Raw genomic sequence first — 22,433 nt, forward strand, 5'->3', positions numbered from 1 at the left:
CTGAGCATGGACACGTTTATTTAGCTGGAGTTTTAATATTAACAAGTTGCTTTAGTTAGTTGAGACTAACTTTGCTCTTCAGAAGAATGAGCAGAAAAATACCTCAGTGTTTTTACTGTAAAACAGAAAAAGAATGTGAGAAAGTACTTCAAGACCAATGTTAAGTAAGGTGACAGGTCTGTCATGGTGTGGGCCTGTTGATCTTCCAAAGGCCTTTGGAAGATTGTTAGAGCATTGCATCATAAAAAGCATGTGTTTTGTAGCCGGAGTTGAATAATAATATTGTAAAAAAAATATAAGATAAGTAAATAAAGACATGTGCAAAGAAATGAGTGCTTTTATTTAAAAGATAAGCATTAGGGAATATCTCTGTTTACAGCAGAACAGTGATTTGTGTTAAATATTAAAAAATGCTGCTCAAATATAAGACATTTTTCTTAAACAATAAAAAAGAAAAACATAAAATAGTATAAGCTTCATATTTCTTCCACAGTAGGCATAGTGTCTTTTCCCCACACCTCATCGCTTTGGCAAAAAGGTGAACATAATCATTACAGTGTTTGATCTCCACCCAGCAAGATGCTTTGCAAATATTGCACACAGTCCTTTGTATGTACATCAATAAACAACTTGCAATATACTTTTTGTTTGCAATGGCTTTAAATACATCTAAAAAAAACAACCTCCTAATAAAAACAGATTTAATCTAACAATAATTCAGAGGAGTTTTGCAAAAAAAAAAAAGCCTTTTCTGAAAATGTAACTTTATGTCCAGACAGAGAAGCGTCGATGTTTGCAGCATATATTTATCAAGACATCAATACAGTGGCTTATAAAAGTGAAATACTGTACATAAAAACACTAAACATGATAAAAAAAAAAAGAAAACAATAACTAGGGGCTGTCGGGGAGGGGTGATGTAGTGACATGCATATTTTAAAAATCCCAACAGGAATGTCTCCATAGAAATAGTGTTCAGTCTTTAGGTAGAAACAGGTGAAACATACATTTCAACAGAAAGTGTGTTTTTTTTGCCAGATGAAAGTCTCTGCTGCAGTGTTACTTTTCTTGTTGGGCCTAGCTTCTCACACACCCACCCTGAGCACAGAGTCACAAATCATGGTTGTCTGAGTGGACCAGAGTGCAACACAGAGAGTCAGAGTTATCTACGGTCCCAGCATCTTCCAAGCAATAAGCTGACAGATCTAAGCTGGCCTCAATGGTGAGCATACAGTGCTCACATCCAGAACTGGATTATATCACTGACGCCGAGTGCGGGATGCCCTGGATGGTGACAGAGGTTGGCGTGCCACTGATGGCGTTGAAGATGTGAAGCGAGTCGGGGAGCACGCTCTTCATGCCGTCTTCCACCGGAATGATCTGATAGGAAAAGCGACAACTAAATCAAAACGTAAAGCTCATAATAAAAGTCAACAGATTCAAAACTTGGGGTCTGCTTGTTTTGAATCTTTTCCATTCTTTACAATGAGGCTAATAGTAAAAAAAGTAGATTGTATTGGATGCGGCACCCTTTTGTGTCTTCGTGTCATGTTATGTTTGTTTACATTGTTTATTTAGGAAGAGAACAAGTTTTTCAGCAATTTTTTGTATATATACAATTAATATGTATGCTTGTCAAATTATAAATGTCTCATATCAAAACCCAGAAAGGAAGAAATGTGGGACTAAAATCTGGCAATTACTTCTAACAAGCATATTTTTAGTTGCTAATAAAAAAAAGTATAATGAGAATTAACAGAGATTTATCAGGATGCAGGGAGCAATCCGATTTTTGGGCGTCAAAAAATTGTTTGCTCGATTGATCAGGCTTTGATTGGGGCACCTGCTGTTCAAAATATAAAATTTTTAATCTAAAGTTTTGTAATTAATTAACTGATGTATTCACTGCTTTTTTAAACTGCTCATTGAACTTCTCACTCACACAGGATGACTTTACCTATGCTCATAACAGAAGCAACTAATGGCCACTAAAAATGTGAAAGATAGAAAGAAAAGTTGGAATAATTTTTCTACATTAGATTTTCTATATTAGATTTTAAAAAAGGAATATGTCAGTTAAAATTATTACAGATATTAGAAATGAACCATACTTGTTTCATGCATCTCTAATGAAAATAAAACAAACAAAACATTTTTAAGAACACAGATTTAGATGCATATTTACACAACAAAACATACTTTACATGCATCCAAACACTCCGCACACGCATGCCAGAAAGTACGAACGTCAGCAAGCCAAAATAACAAAAGCCAAATAGTGACTGTTGGTCTAGCTAGCACCTTGAGCAGTGGGGGCATTGAGTTGGACAAAAACTGATTAATATACTTTCATCCACAGGTGAAATTTCTTGGTTATTGTCTCCCTTTCATAGGACAAACAGTATTGTTTATAAGTCAATCATAGTGAAAACAATTGCTCTGACAGCTCAAATGTTGCAATTATGTTGCACAGAAGAAATTTGCTGCTGTGCAGTAAATTGCTTCAATCAACCTCAAATAAATTATGTGAGGTTGATTTCCTGTTTACTGCAGGTGTTTAAAGATAAAGCAGTTTATTATCTGATAGCTCTGAGCCTTGGGATCAAGTGTTGGACCTGGCTCTTTTTATAACTACTTTAAAGACAGAACTTTTACTAAGTTAACACGTTAAATCCAAACGGTGTTTGTCTAGCAAGACCAACAATTAACTCAATAATTTGCATTCTGATATTTCTTGCATTACCATCAAATCTGCTCATGTCAGCACGAAGAAAAAAAAACAGAGAATGTTATCAGAGAGTGCTTTATTGCTCTGTAAAACAATATAAAAGGCCCTCTGATTACTGAGCTTTCCACAGACCGTTTCAGAGGCAGGTTAAAGGTGTTACATTATTATGTTAAATCCAGTTTAAAAAAACAGCAGCGGTAGGAGCAGTAGCATCGCCAAGCTTACCTGCTCGTGCATGATGATGGACAACTCTCTGGTCAAGTCCCTGTAGTTTGCTTTCATCTCATCGTGGTACTCCTGCTGGTCCTCTTTGATCAGTCGCTCATTAATGCCCAAGCCGTGGCCACAGGCCTCCACAAAATGCCTGCTTAGAAAAACACTGTAAGCATGTGTTCAAGAGAGATTGCCTCAAGATAACTGTAAGACTCTTACACCTCACCTGAAGACCTCTTTGAGCTGCTTGACCTTGTTATCTGGATACTTCTTGGCGCTCGAGTCATCCAGAAAAGCTCTGGCGTATGCAAGTGGTCCTGCATTTACCTGCCATAGAGAGAGTGTAGATTTTCTCATAATATTATACTCTCATTTTTACAGGTGTGTGTTTGTGCTTTGACAGGACTCAAAGTGGGCACCTGGACACTGATGCTGCCTTGCAGTTTGAGCTGCAGACGGATCATGTCCACGTCGCTGGAGGAGCACAGCTGGTTGATCTCGGCCACCTTTTTGCTCATTTCATCGATGGCCACCTCGATGGGGCTCAGGTCGGTGTGGTGTTGGTACATCACTGCGATGCGCTTCTTCACGTAGGGAAAACAGTGTGTTGCTGCAGGAATTACACAAAGAGGCGAAAAGCTTGAATTAAAGCAAAATGATAAGGTTTCACAGTTTTACAGCTGAGTGTCCATCTAAGTGGAGACTGCTCATCAAATAAAAGTTCACTCATATTTGCAGATAAGATGACATGGCTGAACGTTTGTATCTCTCACACCATAAAACAATACAGCTGTAATAGGGTTTAGGAAATGTACAAAACAGCTGACATGTTCAAAAGCTAATCAAGACCTTCTATTCATAAACACGAACATTCTGCTGACGGATGCAATCAGTGATCGACTAATGAGAAATGTGTTAATAAACAGTCTCGTGTGAGCAGGAATGTGACACAATGGCTTTTTAAAATTTATTTTCAGATTATGAATTTTACATTCCTGAGATGTTGAAAGCAAAACACAGCTGTCTCTCTGACCCGTATGCTGTCTTCCTCTGTCTTCATGATGCTGTTTGCTATCTAACAAACTTCTGAGGCCTTCACAGGCTGGATTTATACTGAGATTAACTCACATACAGCTGGTCTCCATTTACTGATTACTGCACTTCTGAAACCAACTGGATAAAATCAGTTGTAGGGGTTTGAGCGCAAAAGGTAATAAAAACAATGTGTGCCACAGTTTCAGATTTTTCCTCCACATCAATTTCCACATGACAATTATGTGCTACTTTGTTTTGGTCTATCACATAAAATCCCTATAAAATACATTGTCTAATAAAGTTTATAGGACATTATGCTCTCAGAAGGTATTGCTTGAGAAATAGATTTTTTAAAGAAACAAACCAAAACAGTTGTTTAACAAAATTACCACTAATGCTAATAAAGAGCAGCTTACTGGTGAGTATCGTCCTGCGTTTGCACTGCTCCTCCACTCCACCTTGCTTTTTGCCAGATATTGTGAATGGCATTTCGAATACAAATCGCCGGATGTTGTGGCTCTTTTCAAACTCTGTCTTTCTGTCAGCCAGCTCTTTCTCATCCAGGTATGGAGTCACGTGGGTTACTTGGATATATGCGTACTTTGAGTCCAGGTCTTTGGGATTAATCTATAGAGGAAGCACATCATCTCAAGACATGAACTCCTGCTACAATGCAGCACCAATCAAACTGCCAACAAATTACATTAATTAACAACCTCCAGGTCAAATGATGTTTTTGTCCCTGTTCATAAACTGCATCAAAATGAAAACAAAAAACAAAAACACTTTTTCATTCTGTTTCATTTAGGGATCCACTGAGTAGTGGATCCTTGATCTTTTTTTTTTTTTCAAAAGATGAATGCAGATAATCTCACCCGTCCAGAATCCTGAATCATCTTCACGTTCTCCTGTCCAAACTTGTCAGAGTAAAGCTTCAGGAGCCTCTGGGAGATCTCAGACAGGGGTGTGAACTTGGGCTCTTTATAGATGTACTCCTTACCATCTTCATCCTCAAAGAAACCCTAAAAAAGATGAAACACTCTGAAAAGTCATCTTAAATAAAAACAAACACTGGATTAATCTACTAACAAGGCAAGCACATCAAACCAAGTATAAATAGTGAGTGGGAGGCATTCTGACACTGATTAAAATACTCAGCTCTGATCTGAGCAGTCCTAAATACACAACATACTATCTAAGCTCCAAGAATAGCAACTAGAGAAAAACACTTGTGTTAGTTTATTAGTTTTATATCTAAATAAGATATGGATGCCATTATAGCACACTACAAGTTAAAAGTCCTGTGAAATGAAAAGGGAAGCCATGCATTTATACAGCGGGATCTAAACCTTGTGATTAGCTTTGTAAAGGGGTTTTCCTACTCTGATTGCTACAAAACTGATTGTGGCGCACAGGAGGAGTTAAGGGGCTTAAACATCAGCACTGCACATGAAACCGCACTGTAGACTGCGTTAGTGAAGGAGCACAACACTGAAGCAACCTAAAACACACTGCAGCTGTCAGACTATTTTACCTCCGCCTCTGAGTCAGTAAACTGGTACTGCTACAGGAGTGTGGACAACACAAAAGAATAAAATCATTGTTATTCAAAAACTATAATAACCATGAGCACATTAACTGGAAAAAGACAACTATTCTTATTATTTATCAAAGAACACAGCTGGAGGTAAACACACTCAGAAAATATCACTAAAGTCGACAAATATGGTCAAATTTGAAACCTCATGTACTAAATTTGCAATTGCAATACACGCAGAAATGCTGAAATGAGTGCAGAAGTGAATGAGTGCCATGCAACACGTCCTTTAAACAGAGATTAGCAGTGCTGGTTGTTAGTCATTCTGTGCCAACTCAACCATCTTATTTCAATTGCTTTTGTTCTGGTGAAAAGAAATTCTCCTCAAGTGTTACATCATCACATTATTATGTTATGTAATTGTTTTGCAAGACTGTGCAATAAAGTTAAATCTGTGTTACTAAAATACTTGTCTGGAAATTTTCATCATTTTTGCAACGGAATGCTCAGTTTTAGTGAAATGTTCACCAATCGCACATTTAGCTGGTTGGATTGTTTCTCACTGTCCTTGATGCCCACATCTGATTTGGATATAAGTGGTTGCAATGCTAAACAAATGTAGAGTGCTGACAGCGTACCAGAAAAAGAAAGTTAACAGATAACTTGCTTTCTGTGCAAAGTTTGCAACACAAGTACTCCATGTTATTAAGATGATGTAACAGGAAGAAACCTTAACATGAGGGTTACACTGCAGAGAAATACACCAACATTCATTTCTGTCCGTTCTGAAGATTTGAAAGTAAAGGAATACGCTATCAGTTTATGGGCATAATAAGACTAAACAATTACAGCTTCAAAACAACTTCAATTTCTTGTCACATCATGCTTTTAATGAGATGTCAGTGAAAATGTCGGAATACCATAAGTTTCTGTAACCATATAGTGCATGGAGTAACGCAGCACTGCCCCTCATCCACATGGCAAAAAGGAATTAATCAATTAATCAGCTTAGACCAGCTGATTTCACTTTTGTTTCTTTTAAAGAGTTAAATGGCAAAGTGGATGAGTAATCTGTGCCATAGATGCTTGAAAATAACAAAATTGTTTAGTGTGTTTATCTTAGATATTAGCTTAAGCCCATGCATCAAAAAGCAGAAAATACTGAAATGTATGTTTACAGAAGAAGAGATGCTATATCTCTGGGCTGTTTTGAGTCACCTCTAAAATTACCAATATGTTTAAAAAGGTTGCTTGGATTTTTACCTATCATAGATAAACCTTTCAACAGGAACAAAACCTATGAGCAAACTCTCAGCTGATGTAAGAAAAAAACCCACAATAATATGAGGTGACACAGAATAGCACATTGGGTAATTTGAAGCAGCAAGCAGTGTTTGACAAGTGCAAATGAATTAAAGCAGCACAAACACCACAGACTACGACTAACAAAATCAGGAAGGTCTCCTGTATCACTTACCGCTGCCTTCAAAGAGGATAAAAAAAAAAAAGCAGAGAAGTTGGGTCATAAAATGTTGCTGCATGCAGTCGTGCTCTTAAAATATGTTCAGCAGCTTGCCAACTTGTGCTCTTCAGTCACGTTTTAGTAATTTACAGTCACACAAGCAATGTGTTTGTTTGGAAAAGAACACCAAACCTTAAACCCTAGTGGACAGATTGTGTTACTGCAGTCTGAACATACCTGACCAAAGAAAGCCACTCTGAAGTACGTCCCCAGCAGCCTCTTGCCTGTATGCATCACCTCCGTCACTTTGCTGTATGCACGATGCAGTGTGTCATACAGGTGGGCCAGTTTCTGTATAAAGGGAGACAGCAGAGTTGTAGATCATGCTGGAAGCCAAATAAAATGAAGACTAATTCAATTTGGTTAGGAGATTCTATCCGTAATAAAGAAACAGTGTACCTCAAAGTCCCTTCGCTTCTCATAAATTGGGATTATGAGTTTATAGATGTCTGAGATGAGCTCATAGCGCTCTGCTTTCCACAGGCCGTCTGCACACTCCTCCAAAAGCTCCATTAAAACGTCCTGATTGGACGACAAATGGAAAAAATAATGGATGGAGAGCTTAGTTAAAGGGGTTGAGGAGACACAAGTCAGGCTGGTCATAAGAATCTGAGAAGGATATCTAATAGACAGAAAATACATACAGTAAGAAGAAAATAGTTTTACCTCATTAAAATGCACATCCTGCATCCCAACATCCTCCATCATTGCTGCTTCTTCATCAATGTTTGGGGTTACAACTCGGAAAGCTGAACAGCCCTGCTTGAACATTCCTACATAAGACAGGAGGAGAGATGTTAGTATAAGTAGAAACTTTCTAATGACAAATCGAACAACTGGATCAAAAGCATTTTCATCAGAAACAACTGAAGCACCTTTTCTCCGGAGGTATTCTGCCACGAGGGCTGCAACATGAACGTAACACATGGCTGCCTGGGAACCAAAACATTAAAATGATAATCAAAATCACAAAGGGGATGCTGATGATTTGTCACCACATATAACCGTATATCAAAGGAATCAGCAAAAGCAGCTGAACTACATAAAACACACTTTAATGCAAGTCTGTTGAATACTAAATTATTCATCGTAATAGCACAATCCAGCCCAAAGAACCACACAAACAGACCTCTGATAGGTCTCCATTCTTCACATGGATTCGGGCCATGCTGTCCAGCCAGGTCTTTCGCAGCTCGGGGGTGCTGGCGTACGACTTGGCAAGGCTGTACTGCAGGTCCACTAGCATTTCTGGATCTCTCTCATGCTCCTTCATTTGAGCTGTGGCCATCAAAACGGTCCTGATGCGTTTTGTCAAGTCCTTCACATCTGATGGGAAAGCTGTGTGCTGTTGAGTGGGATGGAGTTCAGACAAATCCTTGTGAATATTATTGTCACTTTAACTTGCTTCTAGAACACATAAATTTTTCCATTTTGGGACAATAAACGGATATTTCTAGTCTGTTCTCTTACGTGGTGTTGGCCAGATCAAGGTGTAGGAATGCTGAGTATAAATACACACTGCACTATTAAGATAATTTTTTGTGAAAAGTCTTGATATGTAGATAATTTCCATTTCCGCTCTAAGAGTCTTTGCGTGTCCTAAAACGCTCTACATACATTTGATGTATTATTATTATTTACGCAGTACTCTGTTAGCTGTTTTGATTAAAATGCCATTAAAACGCACTGAAGTTTGTGGTGTAAAAGTTGTCAGGGTATGAACGCTTTTCAAGGTACTGCAAGGCTTAATTTTATTCATTTTGCCATGAAGCTCCTCACCTTGATAGTTCTATCACTGTTGGCACAATTGTTGATTATTGACAGAGATTGCTGGAAGCGGGTGCTTCCAATACCGATCACATCAGCGATCAACTGACTGACAGCAATCACCACCTGAAGCAGAAACACATAATTATAAGAACAAAGCAACTGTTGAGCTTTACAAAACATAGAGTTATGTAAAAACATCACACACAACCGTGGAAATCAGAGGTGAGAAGCATCTTTTATTAAACCAGTGTGTAGGGACATCAAATTGCAGTTTTGTTGCAGCAAGGAATATACAAAATATACGTGCAAAGCTATAGATTGAAATCAAGACAAAAAGGTTTAACGTAGAGATAATTCAGGTTGACAGAAAAGCTGTCTCACCTGCAGGTGTGTTCTGACAAAGGACTTGCGACCTGTGTAGTCAAAGTTGCTCTTCATGAGAAAATACAGCAGGTGGGCTGCATCACTACGAATGGAGCTCAGCTTGGAGTTGCAACATTTCAGAATCTCGTAGCAGAAGGCTGCGCACATATCTGCACGGCCTTCAAAAAATGTGCACGGGAACTGCAGAAAGAAGGCAAAACCAGTTTACCCTCTGCCATGAATTTTTGGTCAAAACAAACAAACCATCATTCCATAGGGCACCAAACGTTCTTCAGACCTTGTAAATAAAAGTGCGCAGTGATGTGAAGACCTGCTTCAGGGCTGTTTCAGACTGATTGATGTGCAGGAAGCAGAGATGAACTTCAAACACCTTCTTCATCAGTGGGCTGTGGCCGTGGTCAGAGCAAAGTTGTGTCTGTATGGGACAAGGAATGGCCTGTAAATTCAGATAATGCAGATAATTCAGGCCATGGTACCCGGCAGGTGTTTGATCTGATACCTTAAAGCCCATGATGAAGATGCTGAGTGTGTCCAGGACTGTTAGACACACTTCAGTGGCGATGTTGGCCTCCAGGAGTGACTGGTTCAACACATCCGCATCGGAGTGACTGTAGGCTGAAAAGAAACACAAATGCTGTAGCGCTTTCATGTTCTTCATTAAACTCTGTCAAGAAATGCTATTTACATCAAAGGTTATCTTATAAGGAAAAGCTGATGCTAAAACTATGGAAGTTTTCTTTAATAATGTTGAACATAAAAGTTTCATTCCAAGCGAAAGCCAAAAATTCTTATTCTTTGCAGCGCAAAATTGCTCATCAGGCAAGGAAAACACATGATCTGTGTTTTCATTGGTTCACAAAGAAACCGTGTGCTGTTACCACACTTTGAAAAAGTGTGTGTTTATGCTCATGTGTGTCAGAGCCAAAACGAGTGAAAGTTCATCATTAAATTTGCAGATGACTGTAATCATTAAACTCTTGAAGGACAAGGAAGGTGATTGTGTAGAGTAATCCAATTCATGGTGCAACAACTCATCTTTTTGAAGACAAAAAAGATGGTGATTGATTTTTGAAGAAATCAGCCTATGATTGTACCAACACGAAATAATGGGAGACAGTATAAGAATATGGCCAGCATTCTGGGCAATAAGATAACTTTTGAGGTTAACAATGATTCCATCAGAAGGCCATCCAGAGGCTGTTTTCTATTTTTGGTAAATAAAATGGTTTTAATGCTGATCCATCTCTTTTGGGAATACTTTATTTTTCCTTTAAAGGAATCCTTTTTTTCTTTTGGAATGGTGAGCTAGAATGGCAACCTTAGCAGGAATAGGTTAATAAAAAGAGGTCAATGAGAATGGCTAAGGTCTTTACAAAGATTGTTGGTGGTATTTTAAGAGACCTTAATCAGGTCTTCAGAATAAGAGTCACTAGCAGGGAAATATCGATACCTAAAGGATCTTGGTATTCTCTGTACATCGAGTTCAGGACTCGACTATCAGGAAGGATGTTTACTTGTGCCCAAAAGGCAAGATCAAACCACAACTTGAGGTCTTTTATTGCTGAGTTCCTTAATTATTCTAGACAAATTGTGTTATTTGGAGTTCTGATATAATTTTGTACTTTTTTTTTTACCTTCATGTGAGGGTTCATTGTTATGTGTAAATTTTATAGATTGCTGGAAATTAATTGCCCCTCCGGAACAATAAATTATTTCAATTTCAACATATGGCTTCGTTTTATCAGAACATTGGTAACAATTTGGTGAAGGGGCATCAACATCTGTGCGGATGTTTTATTGACTAATGGTAGAATAATAGCAATCAAAACAAATCAATTAAAATATCTGCAAGCTAAGCCCTTAAAAAAAACTGTGAGATTTACTAGAAGACAGAAGAAAATGCTGCTAGACGGCATACTTGTGGTCCTACTCCATATAAATTATGATTTGTGATTTCTCCACAGACCAGCATGTTTGAGGGACAAGGGGAAGCCCTGGCCCTGAGAACAACCTCCACTTTGTGCCAAAAATGCAAACAAACCTCTTGCTCTGGTTAAACAAGGGATGGTTAGCCCTTAAATACAACTCTGACTCCCCCAAACCCTGAATCTACAGGAAAATGTTAGATTTGAAATAATGATTACAGACCTCCACATTTAGAAAATTAAGAGAACATACTCCCAGCATTGTCAGTGAAAAAAAATATTTATCCATGTTTATGCTTACAAACTGTTACAATGGATTTTATTTTCAGTCAGACCAGCTGGTTGGCATTTTACTCAACTCTTCTATGTACAAAATATCATCTGTCACAAGATGTTTTTACGCTTTGACAACAGACAATTTGAAGGGATTTTATTGCGTTTTACTCATGATCTAATTGGTTAAGACTCCAATACATTATATGTACCAGAAGCAGGTCTCAGCTATGGAGCAACGTTGTTGCAAAATGGATTGCTTAGAAGTCCGATGTGGAAGTGTATGAGAGGGAATTGGTACAAAAAGGGTCTACAATTATTTATGCTTTTTTGTGTTTTTAGGAAAACTGAACAGTTTCTTCAAACAGCATCCAGTTTGGAATGAAACTCTTCACATTTTTTAATGGATTTCTTTTCCAAAATCAAAGTCAAAGTCAAAAGCAAATGAGCTGTGCAGAGGATGAGAAGATTTAGAGAGCTAAACTTGAAGTTAAAATAGGCATGCTTTATTTTTTATTTTTTTAAATTAAGTAGGCAAAAAATATCCTCTCAACCTGTCACATTCTTACCATGTTCTACAGATATTCCAAGTATACTTGAAATCTTTCTTACACTGAAAACACAAAGAAACTGTATTAAATTATGCCTTTTCATAAAAATACCCACCTTACTCCCCTTTGATTAACATAAAGCTGCCTTTACCCAGCTCTAAAAGAGTTTAGAGATATTTTCCCGAAATGTTTTTCTGCTATAAATCTGATTGAGTTTGACAGAGGATGATGAGAAAGATAATGAGAAGCATGAGGGGGGTCAGACTACATGAGATGACGAGTAAGAGGAGGGTCTTCTGGTAGAGCATGGTTGATGGCACTTACTGTAGTTAAAAGTGTATGAGTTATCCAGGCTGCTGAGCTGCTGTAAGCGGGCATGCATCATTCCCGCCCTGTTACGGGACACAGGCAGAGTCTGAGACTTCCGCTCATGTGCTACGGGTCCTGCCCCTTCCTGGTTCCTGATGAGGAAACAGGATAAATTAGACAAAGAGCTGGAAAAACCAGCGGGGCCAGAGTTCGTGGAGCAGGTCAAGATGAATATTTATCATTTTTACACACCCAAGAGGTGTAAGCAGCACTCAAATGTGCCAGGAAGTCAAAATTGTGACCATGAGTGCATGTTTAACATGCAGCCTAGGGTGAAACATATTACAGCATTAAAACACAAGTTAAAGCTTAAGCCATGCATGAAAGAACGAGAGGCGGTGAAGGTGGAAAACCAAAACTGTCACAGCACTGCAATGAAAAATACCATGCAGTCAGTCTGGGGAAATCATTTCCCCCTTTAGCTTACCCAAGCAGGAGAGGGCAGGAGCCAGCTTTTATATCAGTATGTTAAACTTGTCAGCGTTTGAGTGAATAGAGATAGAAACAGTGATGGCAGGTTAGAGAGAGTAAAGGCCTCTTAGAATGGAGGCCAAAATACCCAAATATGAAGAGAAGCGAATGAATGGGTGTTCAGATATATCTGAATCCTGCAAGTACTTATACTTTACAAACATAATATTTTACTTCAAACTTGAACCTGGATAATCAGTGATACAGAAGTGTACATCCACTCATCATAGGCATAATTCTCATGTTGATTTGGAACTTTCTGTGATTTGTTTGAGATGTTTTTTCCAGGCTGGAATTATTTCTATTTACTTCCTATTAAGCATGAACATGTTACATCATGATGAGGATCTTAATTTTATTGTAGTAAGATAAAATGTAATTGATACTTACAAAGCACCAAAAATAATTGCACCGTTATGATTGGTATTTTGACCATTTTTTCTTATATTTGTTTTCATGAGAAAATCAGTTAATAGAAATCTGTCCAACAATAAGGTAAAGTCATTCAACTAGTTTATTGATATAATAATTGGTATGTTTTTTATTTTACATTTTATAGAACAGCATTTGTTTGTGAGGTGTTGACTGCAGAAACACAAAATCACAGACCTGTTTCTGAACTATGCTATCAATGCGTTTGACCGTTTTTGATAAGAAGAGTGATCAAATATCCAGCCAGAATTATGCCAGGACCTGTGATGCTTTTCTAAAACGTTTAGGGATATTTATCTAAATACTGGCAGGGATGTCTGTATGTATAATGTTGTAAACTTTGTGTGAGCACAAAATTCAAAATGAATTTAAACTTCGATGCCTAGTTCTCAATTTTTAGTATCAGTGAAGCTCTTCTAAGCACAAGATCCAAATTATTTAAAAATGTATACCAGTGATGAGTGTCTGCTCCTCCACATTATTATTTGTAACATGGCAAAAACAAACTAGACACGTTTCTCTTTCATAATAATGAGGTGTCAAAAAGCAAGAACACTTTGCAACATTACCTTGCAATGTATCTTTTCCCCATGTATCTGAACTGATGGAGGCACACTCTGAAGAAAGGAAGAGAACAATCAACCATCACATGTTTTATAAGCACTTACAACTCCAATGTATTTTAACAGTCAAGACAAGCCTCTCACTCAATTAAGATAAAGAAGTCCATCAGTTCAGCAGATGAAGCCTTGTTCCAGTATGTGAACAGAGCATCTGGAGGGAAAAAAATACTGAAACTGTGACGACAGCTTGTTTGTTCATGTATTTAAAACACAGAATAGGGCTTCTCGTTTTACCTTCAGACATGCCTTTAAGCACATGTAAGAAACACATGAGGAGGCTTTTGATCTCTGCCTGGTCCAATTTATCACATCGCATCAAGGTGCTTCCCAGGGTCGAGGCAGGTTGGTTCTGAGACAAGAAAACAAGGAGTGTTTAAGTGGTGACAGGCAAATAATAAATATTCATATTCTTTTTCACAGACGTGCTAATTTCTCTTTTTAAATATATCAAGACAAGCCAAACCAGACAATTATTCAGTAATGGTTTTTCACATGAAAGAAATTGCTCTTTGCCCCGAGTGGCACAGTGTCATGGGGCGGTGCCATTTGTGTCACAAATATGGCTTATATTTCTCTTCTACCATGTCAAGTAAAACAATATGCCCACCACCTGTATTGTACAGAGCAAATATAACTGTCCATAGAAGCTGGCTAATGCTTGAGCTGATATTTTATATATAAGTTCTACTCAGTGTTATATTTGATCTTGATTGAATGTAATCATCTAGAGATCAAAATAATATATCTTGACTGATCAAACTTTAAATGTATATTTTTTCTTTCAGTAAACTGGGTTGGGAGAGTGAGGCTGGGGTAGTTTTAGGTCATCAACACATCACCACTTAAACCACGTTGAATTTCAGCCTCAATGTCTCGCAGACTAATTCAGTTTCCATGTAAACTCTTGTCTTACCGCAACCATTTTTGCACTCATAAAGTCAATCCCAGCATTCGATGCCAACACATGCTGCGTTAGACATAGAAAAATTATTTTTTTACCCCTTTTACTAAATGGTTATGGTGTTATTAGGGTATATGCTCTCACTGCCAGGAGGAAAGCTGTTAACTTGCTGAAACGGTGTCATTACCAAAGATAGTTCATGTTTTTACTGGGAATTGTGACTTTAAGCAAACACCATTCTCCCAGACGAGGTAGAGAGCAGACGGCAAACTGAACCACAGCGGTTAGAAACAGCTGTACCACAGACATGGTTGGGAAATAATGCCACACATGTCCTTTTGCCAGCATTCAGTCTAGACTAAAACCGGAGGTGGGTGACTTCATGGACAGCATGATGCAACTTGAGCCGCTTCCTGCAGTTACAACTTGTCACTCAAGAAGAGCGAGGTCGATGTCACAGTCAGACGAAGGCAAAGCAATGGGGGTGTCAAATTAGTCAGTTAGTTCCCGAAACCATAAAAGGAAAAAACACAAAACAACAACAACAAAAAAAAACAGCAGAGAAAAACACAGGGTCATTTGCTGGGCCACTTCAAAATGTTTATATTAATTCCACTCTGTAAATATGTTGCAAATCTAAATATTAATTAATGATAATAAAATCATCACTTCATATTTGGTTTTAGAAATTTGAGGAATTAATAAAATCTGAAAACTACATGCCCAGGTTTTCTCCTAACACGTTTACAGAGCTGGAAAATTTTTATTTTAGGCTTTAAAGCTGTGTAGGAAACTAGGGAAAAAGGAAAAAGAGCAATAAAACAAACTGTGATGCAACAGATCTACTTTACACCACAAGAACACACATGAAAGTCAGAAAATCCTCTGACAAAGAAACAGCTACAGCTTTAGGGAAGTAGGACATTCAAGACACACACTAACATTCCCAGATGGGACACTCCTTGGAAGTGTGAAGAAGAATTATACTTGAAGAGATCTGATGGGCTGCAGATGGATTTCTGGGATGCAGGGGATGGTGAGCAGGGCGAGGTCTATGGTGGCTCGCTTGGTGTGAATAGGACACACTATGTCCTCAGTTTCCACAAAGGGAAGCAGGCAGACAGAATGTCTCCATACAAACTTCTCCATTTGCTGTGGCAGATTGAACAGTGAAGGCAGGATGTTGAGGGTAGTTAACAAACACTTTCTCTGTCAGTTTTTTTTTTAAACCTGGGAAATATGTGAAACTTCAGCAAAGTGCAATGCAATAAATGCTGGATGCCTTAAAAAGATTGAATTAAGTAGAATACCTTGTCAAGAGAATTGGTTTTGTCATGGTTCCTCTCATGGAGGCTGTTGACTGATTCTGTGCTGATGAGGGAGCCACGAGAGTCGGTGTGGCGCATAGAGTTCACGTTAGGGGTGGAAACTGCATGAGGGGAAGCTGAAGGGAAAAACAAAAATCAAAAACAAAAGTTTGCTGTTATCAGGAATCTTTTACAGTTCCTGCACATTATCTTATTTATCTTCAAACTTCTACATAAGCTCAATAATCCTACTTTCCCCAGGAGTTTTAGCAATTATTTGTTTACAAGATTGTTAACTTTCAACTTCTTTAATAGCAATTTGTTCTCATTAAGTCTGGGTCCAAAAAACCTGGAGAAATCATAAGGCTGAAAGGAGATCCTGAATTTGATATGGAACAGTTTTTTATGGCTTGTGGTTTAAAATATCAGTAGTACTTGGAGTAAGGACTAACATTTTGTGAACAACTTCTATAAAGCAAAGTTTGTAAAGATTTGTTCCTATATTTCAACTGAACCTGAATTTAACCTGAAGTTAAAATCGCTTTAATTTAGGTTGAGATGATGGCTCCCTTGTAGGCTAAAAAAGGGAGTAAAATAGTTCCTCTGTCCTTTTTAAATGACAATTCAGTCATTACTACTACGTACAATATTAACTCCTTATATAATATGGTAACAACAAAGAAAGAATATCATTTGAATAAAATAAAAAAACACAACATGCTTATTTATTATTACAAGACTTTTATGAAAATTAAAGAGAGAAAAATTGTAAATAATTTTTTTTTTTTTTTACAGCAATTCAAAACCTGGAAACAATAAAAGTAAATTCTAGACACTTTTAAACTGGGTAGGAACCCTGATTCAATTAAATAATGTTTCTTTTTGTGTGTGTGTTTTTTGTTTTGTTTTCTTAACTTACTTGTACCCGAGATAGCTCCAAAAACATCTTTGTGCAAGCTGGTGTCCAGAAACGTGCTGGACCTAGGAGGCGTCATCAAGGCATTTGAAAGGAGCGAATCGTCTCGTCCATTCTGAGAAAAGAAAGACAATCAAAAGAAGGGAAAAAAAATCAATAAAATGTATTTTATTGAAGTTCTGAAGAAAGCTTTTTGTATTTAGTGAGGTTATATACTGTATATTCAATGTTACTTTTTTGCATGATCTAAAACCAAGTGTGACAAAATAAACACTGTATGCAACTGACTGAGAATCTATCAATAAGGTCGGGAAAATTAAATTTTTTATGTATTTTAAGTGCCTTGAGACAGCATTTGTTGTGCACTGGCAATACATAAATCAACCAAAATTAATTGAAACTCAAGACCTAATCACCAAAGCTGATGTGGGACCTCTATTTTGTTTTTGACTGTAATCGGTGCACTTCTTCTCTTTCTGACCCATTTATGATGACGCAGAGCTGTTTTAATTTAATGCTTTATGTTTCTTATGTTTATGTTTTGAATGGATGGAAGTCAATACTCAAAAGAAGCCACTAGGTGGCTCTCTTACATTGTTGGAGTGGTTGACAGGGAATGGGGAGACTTCCTTCACATTAAGCCTGTTGACGTTCTCCTGAAGGAGACCAAACAAGGGGAAGTACAAGGTGGCCAATCTGGCCTGCTGGCTCTAAAAACAAAACAAAAAATAATATTTAACATGATCATCACACATAAAAGTGAAAATGTAAGAGTCAGATAAGCGTTCTGAAATCATACATCATACCTTGGATGAATAGCGGTCATCAAATGTGTGTTTAATCATGAGGCTCTTCAGGACATGTATGGCTATCTGCCGAATCTCCCTGAACTCCTGCAGAGCAGCACTGACCTCCCTGAGCAGAAGCCCGACCAGGAAGTGGTTCCTACAGAAGTCTTCTGTCAGAGAGTAATCCATCTGCAGATCTGTGGGGCAGGGAGAGGTTGATGACGACTTTGTTACAGCCTGGAGCAAGCAGGAAACCAAGCTTACAGAAGGACATGAAGCCACAATCAATCCCAGACAGTGAGAGTGAACATCTGATTCAATGTCAATTTGATTAGAACCGTAAAACTAGGGAGCATCCTGGAAAACAACTGATTATCATGAAACAGAAGCAGACAGAAAGACAAGCCTGCATGTTCAGGTTTGACTGATTTCGCCCTGTGTTTCACATCAAGAGTGTGGAAAGACACAATTCAAACTCAAGACCGAACAGAACCCAGCTTATCCACATATGCACTCAAACAACACTGCAGATGAGAGAAGCAATTTGCCTTAACGTTTTTAAAACTTGCATTTTATTTGTGCAAGTTTTAAAAAGACATCAGAAATTTCAGCAGCTACAGAAAAAAATGTCTATTGAATCTCTCTTATAACTGCAACAGCTTCACTGATGAATGATCACATTTGAATCTGCTTTATTTGGAGACAACATGCAGGGAAGACTCCAACCACCTACCTACTGGAGTATCATCAGACTCCACTGTATCATCTGAGGACAATACAAATAATTGAGGCAAACAAAAAGAAATACCTGTAAGAAATGCTGATGGGTCTTTTTCAAAACAGTTTATAGTTGTTATTTATCGTGCAAAAGCTTTTTAATCACCTGTCAGAAATATTTAAAACCCGTAAACTTTTTTCCACAGCCAACAAAGTTAAATGTATTTTATAAGAATTTTTCAGCCGGAACTTTAGTTTGTATAAAAAAACAAACAAACAAAAAAAACAATTAATTGTGTAAAAAATTTTGAACCATTAAAATCTACGTAAATAATTAATCGACATTAACTTGTTACAGTCCTGACACAAAATGTGGAAAGGTTGCAGTTGTAAACATACATTTGCAAGGCACAGCACCTGAAACGTTCTCACCTTGAAACCTCAGTATCCTCCCTTTTCCAAATGGCATTGGCAGGTTTAAGGGAACATAGTGTTCATGATTGCACACAACGCGTAAGAACTCAAACTTGAACTCATACAGCGTCTGCATTAAGAAAGAGACAAAGACCAAAAAGCTGCAGTTAATGCAATTATAACTAACCAGAGTCCTGAGAGGTCTTGGACTGCAGTTTGTTTCTATTAAAGATATCATGTATAACAAAGTACCTTTGGATCTCCGGGCATGAAGCCATTGATGTAGTTGTTGATCTGCTTAAACACAAAGCCTCGGTCCATCAGGTTGAAGCAGCGCTGCAGAACAAATCAAATAAATTGTGTAATTATTCAGATGCACAGAAGACAGAGTGGTCAAGAAGCCACACCAGTAAAAGTACATCTTTATTATCTTAAAAGCACCTTTATGAAGACAGCTAGGCTGTGGTTGGCATTGCGAGCAGCATCCAGGTTGTCTTTGTACTTCTGAGTGATGTGTGGCATCATCATGTTGACCAAAGTTTCCACAGTGTGATGAAAAGATGCAGAGAACCGCTGATTCCTTGACAACTGAAGAGCACAAATGGTAAAATAAAATAAAATATGCATCCAGGTTGGGAAAATATTAATAGTCAGCTTTATTTCTATTCACATGAGGAAGAAAGTGTAAAACTGACAAAGTAGACTGGAAAAGTTAGTTGTCACAAGACCAAAAAAATCAGACTGGTTTACTGCCTGTTAAACCAATATTTTAATTCCCAAATTCATTTGTAATATTATTATTATTGGAGTTTAACTTTATTCTAATAATTATGAAAACTACAATCTTCAACACTTTGTCTTGCAGATGAATTAGAGATTGTATCATGCCTTAACTAATACAACTGCAAGTTTCCTGTCTAAAAATGCTCCTCTGACTGGATTATGTAATCATACATGTGACTTTTTTCACTATGGAAGTAGTAGAACTGTAAATTCCTTGGCTGTATTTTTGACTACAGCCAAGGAAACATCAGCAGATACATCTGAGTTAAACTTACCCTCACTTTGCAGCTTTCAATCAAGTACTGAGCCATGGACTTGACTAAGGCTTCAAAGAAATACCATGAATACTGCAAGACAGACAGTCAGAAAAACCATGGAAAATTACAAACTTTTTAACTCGTGTCACTTCCCAAAGTGCATATGTTTCGGAGGTTCACCTTGAGCAGCTTGTTACTCGTCAGGAAGTCAGTGGAAGGCTTCAGGATTACAGTCATGGCTTTCGCCAACTCCTCGTGTACTGTTCGGGTTGTGGAGGAAGTGTACGACTCAGTCCTGAATACAAACTGGATCAGACACATTCACAGACAAATGGTCAGCATTCAAATAAAATCCAGTTTTATTGAGAGATCTCATGGGTTTTACCTTCACATAAGAGCGAAGGTAGTGTTCCAAGCCTTCCTCGTGGCACTGAGCTACAATGTGAATCATGACCCTAACAAACAAAGAGGCAAAAGGCATCATGTGTGATAAGATTTATTTTCCAACAATAACTTGTATAAAAATCACAGTAAAATCCCTCTCTGTAGAGGAATTTTAGGTGCACTGTAATAATACTGACCGGATATCAGCAATCAATAATATTCATTGAATTTTAATAAAATACGTGGAAAACTCTTGCCTTGTAACATTTACTGCTACGTCCTCCTGTGTGGCACTGGTCAGCACTCTAAACAGCTGATTGAGGATAGTTGGCAAGAACTTGATCATCACGTGACTCTCCATGGCATGCAAACTCTGTGGGTAAAAGGTAAAGGATGTGAATATATTTGCTGAACTTATTACAGCACAGTTTTACATTTTGCAAACTTTCAACTTCTGAAGGGTTAAGAGTAAGGATTTAGATACTTTTGGGATTGAGTAAATTGAGGACATCTGTACAACACAAATCCACAACAAATTCCATCTCAAGGCATTTTAAAGACAAACAGATCAATTTCCTATCGATAGTCAAATCAATCCAATCCGATGATCATGATGATTTCTCTCTTGAATCCTTGAAATGCAGTCAACCCCAATTTATTGTGTAGATTGGTAAAAAGTTAAATACAAAAGCACAGCTGGCAGCATTGGTTCACAAAGCATAATTTGCCAATATAAGATGCCACAAAATTAAAACATCATCCCCACATTTTTCAGTTTTAAAATGGTCTGACGTTGATTATGCTCCTGATTCAAGTTAGCCACAAAATCCTTATCGCTGCACTTCTGATTCCAGGGTTTATCAATAACAACTGAGGGCAAAGGTGAAAACTCTGTTAATGCACACTTTTGCTCTAGTTCCTGGAAATAAAAGATTAGATACCGGCACATCTGTCCCTGCCTCCAGGAAGCTAACACAAGCCTGCCAAGTTTTCTGGGGAACTGCCATCAACCACAGCTGACCTGCTGTTTGGACCTCTGGCTATTGTTCATGTTCATAGCTGAGTTTACATTTAAATTGAAGGTATGCACTGCAGCAGATGCTGTTTTCTGTGTCAGTGTTCAGCAGGGGAACAGTAAGCTAAGGTTTCCATGAACTGATACTGACTGATGGAAAGAGAAAAAAATAAGATCTTTACACCATAAAAAAAATAGAGAAGAGCAATACAAACCAGTGAAGGACAGATTTCAAATTTATTCTGTGGGGGGAATTATGAAAGTAAACAAATTCTGTATTGATAGCTAACCCTTTTGTGTTTTGTAGATGTAACTGTATTTAATCTAATTACACGTCATTCTTTCTACATCCAGAAAGGACAGGAAATATATTTAGTTACATTTTATGTGCAAATCTGTCACTTAGATAAGTCTAACTTTTTGTGCATTGCTCTGTTTCTTAGTATTGGTTGACATTGAGTCCACAACAAAGGTTTCACACACCAAAAATTAAGAAAAACACACACACACACATATATATTATTTATGTTTTTTTTCTTAATATTTAGTGTGAAACTTTGTTGTGGACTCAGTGTCAACCAATATTTGGTTTGTTGGTATAGTCCATCAGATTTAAGTGTAAAATGCCCTTTTTTATAATGGCTCAAATGCCATGCACCCTAGCAAAGTCCTTAAAATCTCTTAAAGACACACCAGCCCACAGAATTATAGATCCTACATTGTACTTGAATACTTATGAGGTATTTTTACACAAATTCATTCCTTGCTCAAACCAGAACCACATTTTTGTTGAAAAACTTAATTTTGATCACATGCAACTGAAGCACATAGTAATAACACTCCAATAAGAAGTATTGTGCTTTGCTTCCCAAACGTCTGAATCCCTGTGAGGCCTTTAAGGAAATTACAGCTACACCCTTTATCAAGTGGGCTACTTTGCTACACCAGTTGCTAATGGAGTGTTACTGCATGGTTAAACAGTATCTATAATTGCACCAAAGTATGTTTTTATGTGCTGATGACCTCATTTGGCTCTTCAATTTAAAAAAACATAAAAGTTCTTCTTTCAATAACGTCTTGCGTCACCTTCAGTAAGAAAATCTTAATTTTGGACAGTC

General features: G+C 37.7%; 1 protein-coding gene across 29 annotated transcripts in view; it reads right to left on the bottom strand.

Moving 5' to 3' along the window:
• Positions 1-319: 319 nt before the first annotated feature.
• The window catches only part of dock9 (dedicator of cytokinesis 9), a 77,626-nt gene continuing 55,512 nt past the window's right edge, over positions 320-22,433 (bottom strand). For 4 of the 29 annotated variants that reach the window (XM_023336289.1, XM_023336301.1, XM_023336287.1 and 1 more), the window contains exons 24-54: positions 20,558-20,673; positions 20,302-20,371; positions 20,097-20,222; positions 19,935-20,006; positions 19,318-19,464; positions 19,129-19,212; positions 18,895-19,006; positions 18,479-18,511; positions 17,764-17,942; positions 17,551-17,667; positions 16,961-17,072; positions 16,045-16,178; positions 15,722-15,886; positions 14,068-14,182; positions 13,918-13,984; positions 13,780-13,827; positions 12,263-12,399; positions 9,689-9,804; positions 9,467-9,604; positions 9,187-9,369; positions 8,815-8,928; positions 8,165-8,380; positions 7,702-7,968; positions 7,435-7,557; positions 7,213-7,326; positions 4,852-4,998; positions 4,393-4,603; positions 3,361-3,551; positions 3,168-3,268; positions 2,954-3,092; positions 320-1,380 (exon numbers count right to left, since the gene is read on the bottom strand). In XM_023336289.1, the coding sequence (XP_023192057.1) occupies positions 1,255-1,380; positions 2,954-3,092; positions 3,168-3,268; positions 3,361-3,551; positions 4,393-4,603; positions 4,852-4,998; positions 7,213-7,326; positions 7,435-7,557; positions 7,702-7,968; positions 8,165-8,380; positions 8,815-8,928; positions 9,187-9,369; positions 9,467-9,604; positions 9,689-9,804; positions 12,263-12,399; positions 13,780-13,827; positions 13,918-13,984; positions 14,068-14,182; positions 15,722-15,886; positions 16,045-16,178; positions 16,961-17,072; positions 17,551-17,667; positions 17,764-17,942; positions 18,479-18,511; positions 18,895-19,006; positions 19,129-19,212; positions 19,318-19,464; positions 19,935-20,006; positions 20,097-20,222; positions 20,302-20,371; positions 20,558-20,673 (4,020 nt within the window). In that variant the 3' untranslated portion in view covers positions 320-1,254. Of the gene's footprint in view, positions 1,381-2,743; positions 2,752-2,953; positions 3,093-3,167; positions 3,269-3,360; positions 3,552-4,392; positions 4,604-4,851; positions 4,999-5,510; positions 5,541-6,990; positions 6,997-7,212; positions 7,327-7,434; positions 7,558-7,701; positions 7,969-8,164; positions 8,381-8,814; positions 8,929-9,186; positions 9,370-9,466; positions 9,605-9,688; positions 9,805-11,956; positions 12,001-12,262; positions 12,400-13,779; positions 13,828-13,917; positions 13,985-14,067; positions 14,183-15,721; positions 15,887-16,044; positions 16,179-16,960; positions 17,073-17,550; positions 17,668-17,763; positions 17,943-18,478; positions 18,512-18,894; positions 19,007-19,128; positions 19,213-19,317; positions 19,465-19,934; positions 20,007-20,096; positions 20,223-20,301; positions 20,372-20,557; positions 20,674-22,433 lie in introns of all 29 variants that reach the window. The other 25 variants (XM_023336314.1, XM_023336313.1, XM_023336310.1 and 22 more) reach the window with 22 other exon arrangements.

This window comes from Xiphophorus maculatus, chromosome 7 (genome assembly GCF_002775205.1).
Source record: "Xiphophorus maculatus strain JP 163 A chromosome 7, X_maculatus-5.0-male, whole genome shotgun sequence".
Classification (NCBI taxonomy): Eukaryota; Metazoa; Chordata; class Actinopteri; order Cyprinodontiformes; family Poeciliidae; genus Xiphophorus; species Xiphophorus maculatus.